The following is a 9601-nucleotide window of genomic DNA, read 5'->3' as shown; positions in this document are numbered from 1 at the left end:
CGTGGACGAAGAGATGACGTGGCAACATGGGGGGGAGAGAGGGGAGTTAGTGAAGTGGCAACCATTGATAACGTGGCAGCTCAGAGTGATGGACTCGTGGCGATGATATGGTATTTTAAATTTACAAAATAAAAAATTTAGCGACGAATTAGTGACAGAAATTTCCGTCACCAATTTGTGACGGAATTTTTCATAAAAAATCCATCATTATTTTGTGACAAAATTTGTGTGGGATATCCGTCACTAATTAGTGGCAGATTAGCGACGAAAAAATTTCCGTCACTAATTTTCGTCGCTAATCCGTTAGTGAATTTTGTCACTAATTATTTAGTGACAGTGGAATTAGTGACAGAAAAAATTCTGTTGTTAACTGAATTCCGTCACTAATCTGTCTCTAATCCGTCACTAATTTTGATTAGTGATAGGAATTCTATCATTAAAAAAAGATCTGTTGAAAGAGTCTTCTATTTTACATGTCTCATATCTTCCGGCACATCAAAGTAATATATATATATATATATATATATAAAGAGCAAATGAGTCTTGTTGCACCTGGTTTGCTTGAAGGTAACTATTGGTTTTGTGTAAATGTAACTCCACGCTGATGGATGTGTTTCCTGAAAAATATATTAAAATATTATAATTAATTAACATTAAGAAGATGAAGTATGAAAATAATACAACTAGTTAAATTATACCTGATTCAAATTGTTGTTCATATTAATAATGTGAAATGGGCTTCTACTATTCCAAGTGTCATAAAAGACTTGTGGGATGAAAGTTTGCTCTCGTGAAATAAGTTGAGTGGAACCAAAGCTTTGGGGAACTAAAGGTTGTTCTCGTACAGTTGATTAAATTGAGAAACACATACCTAATACTACTTCTGGTTCTAATTATAAGAGCCAGTTGACTAATTTGAAGAAATTAAGAAAAGAAGTTAAGTTAGTTATTTGTAATAAATAAGTGTTGTCTTTCCTAAAATATCCTTACTACTCAAGTATGTTGGCTAAAACTATAATTATTAGAAGGACTATCTTGGAAAAAATTGAGTAAGTATGAGAGATAAAATGGATTGGGGTCTTATATTTAGGACCAACACAAAAATTCAACGGAGTCTTATATTAAGGACCAAAGGTAGTATATATGCAAAAATCATTTATAAAATTAATCTCTTATTTAATTTTTGTTACTTTTCAAAATAGCCTTTTCCCCTGCCACTTCTACTCTTTTTAGGTTTTGCTCTCGGGAGATCAATAATTTGGTCTACTTCTTGAGTTGTATCTTGATTGCTAGCATGAATTTCTTTATTCTTTTCCATATCATTGATTTTATTCAAATTGCATAGATATTTTTGAACTTGTTGAGATCCATTCTTGATAACATCCCATGTGATATTTTGAGTTTCTTTGTGATCTTGTGGGGCCAACACAAGGTTATAAAAAGACCGCATGATGGAATTACGGTACACGATTCTTGGATCTTCACTAGCATCACATTCTCCTTTATGCTCATAATTGATAAACTTCGCATTCTTTGACCATCGCTTTAAGAAGTATTTGTTTCGTATTCTTGTCACACATTTAATGTTATAAACTCTCAATGCATGTAAACAGAGAATACCCATAGATTCAAATTTTTTGCAACTACAAGTAACATTTTTGTTAGAAGAATCAAATTGCACAAACCACCTTTTTAACTCTTTTCCATCCACCCACAAATCATAATAAAAAGTGTCTCCACCCCTTTTTATTTCTTTAAAAAAAGTTTCCACTCCATCCAAATATTCCTTCTCAAACAATTTGAAAAATTTTCTAGTATAAATCTTTGATGCATGGTATAAAGTTTTATTCTTGTTGATAGCACATGAAGGAGTGGTTTGACTATTGTGAAAATCTTCTTCACCCTTAGAGCTTTTTTATTTTTCTACCATCTTCTTAAAAGCCAAGAAAAATTCTATAAGAGTAGTTTTTTGTTGTTGTTGATATTTCTCCCAAAACACTATTAGTGTTTTCACTCCTTTGAGAAGATTTTGTATTTGCAGAAAACATATCTTTGCCAAATACAGTTGACCATTTATGCTGCAATTGCATATATTTTGCTGGACCAACCATGGCCACTGAGGTTAACTTTCCTAACCATTTCATCCCATGTAAAATTAAGATCAGAGTCTGGTACAACCATCCAGCAAACAAGTCCAATAAAAGTAAGCAAACCAAAACCAAAAAAACGCAACCAAACAAAATCAGCCTGGTTCAAAAGGAGTATCCAAATCATCCATCAGCAATTTCTTCTAAATTCTGTCAATCAGAGGGCATGACCCATCCAATAAGACCGGACAACCCAAATAGCTACTAAATTTGTTTCTCTGAAAATCTATGACAAATCTGGTTCTTGATCGGGAGGCCTTGTACGTGGCTGCAAGATTCACTTTTAATGGTAGACGTGTGGGAATAGATCGAACCCCTCAACAGTTGGCAATGGAAGATCGTGATAGTATTGATGCCCTGGAACAAGTTAATGACTAAAATGTTTGGGAAATTAAGTTTATATTAGTCATCCAGGATCACTTTAGACTTGTTGGCAAAAAAAAAAAAAAAAGAATCAGTTTCGACCTTTTTCCCCTCGTTTTTTTCCCCCAGCTCTTTTGCTCTGTACAGGATTAGGCTACAATTTTTTTCATGGAAGCTTTTGGAAATATTAATGTAGTCCTTAATTTATAACGACAAATCAGTAATTCTAAATTTATTTTTCCTAAAATTTTAGCATCACTTTCATAGATCTGTTGACAAAAAATCAATTGGCAGATTCGTGATTTTTACGAAACGTAAGAGATTAGCGGAGTCAAATCAATTAACAATATGTTTGGTTCGATTAATTTATGACTAATTATGAAATTTGCATGATGGCATTAAGATTCTTGTCCCCCAACAACTTCCTCTACCCTCATTCTTCTTGTTTGGCAAATAGATGGCGATTCACAAACAGATATATGGCTTCTTAAATCACGTTGAAGCTCTTGGATAATACTTAATCTTTTTATATGATCCATATTTAATAAGATGGATGGAGGGGAGAAAGATGCCCAATTTTCCATGCATTTGATATTATAAATTCGATGAGATGGCTGAAGGATGAAGACGATCTCAGATATATGAATGGGAAGACGATGATGACCGAACGAGATGGTGGGGGAATAATTTTGGTCTTTACACTTTTATTGCAGTTAAATTAAGTGTTAAAAAATAAATTTGCATCTAAATATTTTTAATAACTCACCAAACAAAACCTCATATAATCAAAACATTACACCATATTCCATTAAATTTAGACAATGTTTGATATTGCGAAATTAAATTACGGAGGCCGTTATTAGATTTACCGATGAATTCTATTGACTTTGTTAAACTTGAAAGTGCCTTATAGCTAGTATCATAGGAAACAAACATACATACATACATATATATATATATATATATAGTTTGTTATCATCACATATTTTATTATTACGGACCAAGAGAAAATGTGGTTTGCGAAAGGAATGGGTGACCAAACAAAGAGGCCCCAGCCATTACTCATTAGAAGCAAAATTAGGGTTATAAGGAGTCACTTCTGTGATCATCCTTCTCCTCTCTCTGCGGCGTACGTCTTTCTTCTTCCTCTTTGTGCCCTAATTTGGGGCCCTGAATCATATATGTGTGTGTGTGTGTACTGTTGAATTTGAAAAATGAAGGAATTGAGAACACTAAGGACGAGAGATCGTGGAGAAAGTGAGCACGTGATTTATCGTGGGGAAGCATTTATTGTGACAGAAACACAAATGATTTGTTTTAGCGGTCCAGATGACTCAGAAGGAAAGAAGAAGATCGCATAATACTACAGGTGACGCATATGTTGGGGGTGAAAGATATATACTATAGGATTGGGAAGAATGTGAGATTAGAGTTTCTGATGGATGATTATAATCATCGTAGGGGAAACGGAGATCGATATTCGTTCAAGTTTTCTGTTATAACGCTGCAAGACGATCACACACCTAAGCAGTTGAACATGAAACATTTTGATGTTATTCGTGCCAGGAAACACTTCTGTGGTGGTGGGATACCAAAGTCCCCTGTTTAGGTTTTTTTTTTTTTTTTTTCCCGGTTTCGCTTTCATCTGTATGTTTTTGAGTTCTTCTGTTTATTGAAATTTGCTTCTCAGTTCATTTTTTTAGTTTTATCTTTGTTAATCAGTTGGATATTTATTTTAGTCATAAATAGAAGATTATAATATATTTTGTGATTCGATTTCATGAGGCACTAGCTCGCATCTCTTCATGAGGGCCCTAGACTGTCTAATGATTGTTACTCAATTAAAAATATTCGAACTGATTGTTTACCAGGTTAAAAAAATCGGTTTGAGATTGTGTTACTTCGCACTATTATTTAGATGAGGCGACAAGAAAACAAAAATTGCACTCTTCCGTTGGGAATACATACGGTACAGAAAAGGAAATTGCTTTTTTAGGCGTAAAATATTAGTTCTGTATTAGGAAAAATAGGAAAGAATCAATATTTAGATTTTATTAGCTTCAATTGATGGGATAAAAGAAAATAATAGAATCAATTCATATTAATTTTAAATATGAACTAATTCGAAAACAATAAAGACAGCTACCATGGTGAACAATCAATTCGAAATTACCGATGATATTCGGGAGCTACCCTGGATGATATAATTTTTATTAATATTTTGATTAAACTTTATAATATCTTCAATATTTTTTAATGCAACAAAGAAAAAGAATTAAGGTATTTATCAAATAGTGAGTGAATATTTACTATCAAAATACAGTAATTTTTATTCTTATTCTGGAAGCTTTTATTCAGGAGCACGGGGCATGGGGAAGTTTACTATATTTTAAACTTTTAGAATAAATTTATATCCAAAAAAAATTTCAGGTGACAAGCGCTTTTAAGTGAAAAATTTTAAAGTAAATTTTCCGTTTAACATTTGTTTTTTTGATAATTTGCTAAAAATTCTTCATTGCAAAATTTTTTAACCAAAAGTGTATATAAGTACTCATGTCCTTGAGTTCTAGTGCAACTTTCCACTTGCTTACAACATATATGCAAGTGTCTGCGTTTTGCACATAATTAAAAATAATTTGCGTACCTAATGAAGATAGATTAAGCCGAGGTCCTTAATTAAATTTTATGCATATTTGGGCAATAAATTTTGCGGCGCACAAGATTTTTCAACCTTTTTTTCTTATCCTTGACATAGCCCAAAAATTAACAAAATAGCCTGTACTTTTTATCCATAGATCCACAAATTAAGATGTATTATCATGAGCTTATAGATAAAAACTCTTTATTGAATCATAACAGAGCATCATAGGCCCATTTACATACATATCTTCAGATCACTTGTGTCTACATACCTTCACGTTGAAAAAAACCTAATTTTTGCATTTGCCTCTTTCAACACTTATCGCTAACAACCACGGCTTTAGGACCATCAGGATACTCTGGGATACGTACGTTTTCTCCAAACAAACCTTTAGGACTCTCAGGAATGTGTTTATTCTTCTCTTCGAGCAAGCTTTCGGGACTCTCAGGAATGCGCTTATTCTTCTCTCCAAAAAAGCCTTCGGGATTCTCAGGAATGTGCTTATTCTTCTTTCCAAACAAGCCTTCGTAGCTCTCTGGAATGTGCTTATTCTTCTCTCCAAAAAAGCCTTCGGGACTCTCCGGAATGTGCTTATTCTTCTCTCCAAACAATCCTTCAGGAGTCTCTGGAATATGCTTATTCTTCTCGCTAAACAAGTCCATAGGGCGATTAGGATTCTCAGGAATGTGCTTCTTCTTTTCTTGAAAATGGATATGAGAGGCACGACAGAGAGTTGGAAGCATTACAAAAGCATGGCTTGCAATAAGTATTACAATCACAGTTGCTAATGGCAATGAAGAAGTAAAACAGGTCCTCCTTATGTTTGCCATTTTTCACTCACAAAATTGTATGACAAATTAACCAATACATGGCTCTATTTTTATAGTTTGACATGTGCTTTTTGGGAAGGCAGAATTATGCGTGAAAATCAAATATTCAGGATTTTTTTCCCTAAAAATGATAAATACTTTGTGCCTCACTTGTAAATTTGTGTTGTTTGAGTAGTTAATAATGTTAAATATACTTTTGATTATAAATATGGGTTGTTATTTGTATAGTCGGTTGCTAAATTTGCGTTAGGTGAATAGTAAATTTGAGGACATACATTCTTATCATTATAATTCTTCCACTTTGGGGGTGATACTCGCAAATCCATTACATTGTATGTGTTTCTTTTTTAATTCTGGTGCATCCTCTAATGTTCACATCTATTTCTTTTAGATTTTTTTTGTTTCTTTAAATAAAAACCATTATCTTGATTTGGCCGCGGAAAGTTGAGGAAAAAATTAAAACTCAATTATTTTCAATTTGATAAATCAATTCGATAATTATTCATTACTTATCTTCCAGGTTATTCTGTCTATTAATTAATAATTACAAATTAATGATATAACACAAATAACAATGTATATACTCAATTGCACCTTTTTTTTAATAACCAAAGACAAAATGAGATTAATTCCAAGGACTGTTTTCTTAGTCTTAATTCCTTATCTATTGGTTTATTATCTTTTTGTAACCTGTGAATTTCTCTTAATTAATACTCTTATAATTTTAGAAGGGATAAACATTTTTCCAAGATGTCAGATTTCATACGTTATAAGATATTTCATTAATTAATTAATTGCATGCATTATAATTTCAATGATCTTATTGAATGAATTACAATTCTCATACTACAAGAAAAACACACTTTTACATTGTCTAATCTGCGCTGGTTATTACGCCGAAGGGTAATAGATGAGGCAGTGGTATTTTTTAAAATAATGATACAATATTTAAAACGGTTATCATGACACCCAGTGTCATTATTATTTTTTATATCAAAGGTTGACCTGACCAGTGTAATACTCCCTCCGTTCCTTATTATAAGAGACATTTGATGCTTATGGCATGTTCCTATATATAAGAGACACTTAAAAGTTATCTATACTTTTTTGTGTTGATTTCTTATTTTACCCATATTTATTATCTCCAACTCACACACTCTCTCCTTCCCACTTCTCTTTCTTTTAATAATTTACCATTATTCTCTCTCATGTTCTCTCTCCTTATTAATGAGGGTATTTTTGGAAAAAAATTATACTTTTTACACATTAATTATTCTTAACTAATTTTAACTATTTTTTTATCAACGTAATTCGGTTATTTGTCTCTTATAATAAGAAACGGAGGGAGTACTAATTAAATGACATTAATAATTGTAATACTTGTTTTGGCCACAACAATTTTAAAAGAGGTTAAGATGCAAACTTGTTCGAAAGTATTTAATCAGGAGTGTTGGGCACTCAAATTTTTTTAATATGAATTTGTCCCAAAAATTTAAAATCATAGCAATATTGCATTTTACTGTTAATAATATTAACGTTAAAAATTGGTTTTTTCTTTTTAATAGTAGGGGTATTATTAGTACAATTCTAAACTTTCGAATCAAATTTGCAAAAATATAAAATTTTGAGTACTTAGTACTTATGAGTAAAAATTCTTGAGACGAATTTACATCCTAAGCTATAAGGTTTCCCCTTTTGCTCGAGTGTTTTAATATAATTAGCTTCTACTCGCTACTCAGATGCTTCTATCCACCAGACAGGCATGTGAGACGGTGTCATGGCGCTGCAAAGCTGAAGTTCTAAATGTACGCCGAGTTGGAGAGCATGATAAGAGGTGGCCAATTGGCACACTGGCATGGGGTCTCTAGGAAAGAGGACACAGCAACGCCATGTGGAGCTGAGTTGGAGACAAATCTTTGTCATATAAAATGAGTTAGTGATAGTAAGGATAATTATATAAAAAAATTAAAAGATGAGTTCACAGGTGAGTTAAAAATTGAGAGAATGAGTTATACCGAATCGTAATTGAGGGGACTGAGTTATAAATAAATTAAGAGTTGGAAGATTAAAAGATTAATTTTTTCAATTTTACTTTAAAATTTTTTTGATTCCTGTAGAACGTCTTGGAGAAAAAAATAAAATCAATACATAGGTATTTTGTTCAATTCCGAATAACATAATTATTCATTTACTCAATGATATTCTTATACCCTCATTTACAACTTTAGGATCACATAATTGTCCCAGGACTAGGAAGATAGAGCACTTGTTATTATTAATGGGAAGAAAGAACTTTGTAGGAATATATTTTAATGCTCTGGTCTGTGCTTCTTTTCATTGAACAAGCCCTGGCGACCATCTGGATCATCTGGTGCACGTCTTTTCATAGTTTCTGTGAAAGCAACCATTTCCAAAAAAAAAACACACACACACACACAAGTAAGTTTTAACACATTGAAAGAAAATTTTGTGAGATTTCAACTATAACTATAATACCAAAAAATACTTGCATACATACTAAAAAGTAATGATTTTTCTTTTTCGAAGTCAGAGAGGCAAATGCTAACAACCTAGTGTTACAAATATCATCAAGCCCATGACTTTTTACTTATAATTGTTTTTTGGTTATGCGCATGCATTTTCTTATCAGAGTTCAATATACTATCATGTATTAAATATAGACATTTCTTTTAGTAAGAATTAAAATTTTAGTTTGCTAATTGGTGAACAACTAGTCCTTTTTATTAGATTTAATTGTGTTTGTTATAAAAAAAATTATATCACTAGATTACAAAATTATTTACTATTCTCAAAATACATGATTTTGCAATGGCCATTGACTACCACTTGGGGTTCGGCCTTGGCCCTCCTGAGCCTCCTGAACACAATGGCATAACATCATCGTTGGGGTCTGCAACTTCAATAATCAATGCCAACATGATGACATTGTTCCTAAAAGATATTAAGAATATTGTATTTATTATTAAAGTGAATTGTTCAAATTGTACATTCTCTTTCTTGAACTTTTCCTCTATAAATAAAGATATTTTGAGCAAAAAAATTATATTTTTATATTTTTCTTCTGTAATTAATCTTAACCCATTTTTATTAACATGGTTTGGATAATTTTATTTTAAGCAAAAAATTGAGGGAATATTAACTGATTGTAATAGCTTTTTAATTTTTAACATTCTCGAGGAATATGTAATAAATGAAATTAAACACATAACTATTTGTAATAGTAATGGTTAAAATTTCCACAACGACGATAATAAAATGCATGCATATGCAATCATACACATTCCTTTTATTTGAAAATAGGGCATTAATCACTTGCTGACGGGATCAAGTGACGCTCCGGATTTGGCCTTTCTGATTCCAGGCTCATGAGCTGATCAACATTATCACCTAACTCTGCCACTTTTAATTACATTACTACTTTTTAAAACTTGAAAGAAAAATTGTAAAGTTTTCCCAATAACAACGATAATAACATGCATGGACATATCATTCTGGTCACTTTTACTTCATTCTCACATGTTAAAAAATATATTTAATTTGATATAAAAATTTTACATTGGCTCTTACTAAAAAAGGTATTGAGAGAAAATGTTCAAAAG

General features: G+C 31.9%; 1 protein-coding gene across 1 annotated transcript; it reads right to left on the bottom strand.

The window, feature by feature from the left end:
- Positions 1-5462: 5462 nt before the first annotated feature.
- Positions 5463-5981, bottom strand: LOC114752558 (thioredoxin domain-containing protein 2-like). The gene has a single exon (XM_028941295.1). The coding sequence runs from the start codon at positions 5979-5981 to the stop codon at positions 5463-5465; it is 519 nt and encodes a 172-aa protein (XP_028797128.1).
- Between the last annotated feature and the right edge of the window lie 3620 nt (positions 5982-9601).

The sequence above is a fragment of the Neltuma alba genome, unplaced genomic scaffold (genome assembly GCF_004799145.2).
Source record: "Neltuma alba isolate B1F8T4 unplaced genomic scaffold, ASM479914v2 tig00007441_pilon, whole genome shotgun sequence".
NCBI classification, from domain to species: domain Eukaryota; kingdom Viridiplantae; phylum Streptophyta; class Magnoliopsida; order Fabales; family Fabaceae; genus Neltuma; species Neltuma alba.
This window is presented reverse-complemented; position numbering and strand designations above follow the sequence as displayed.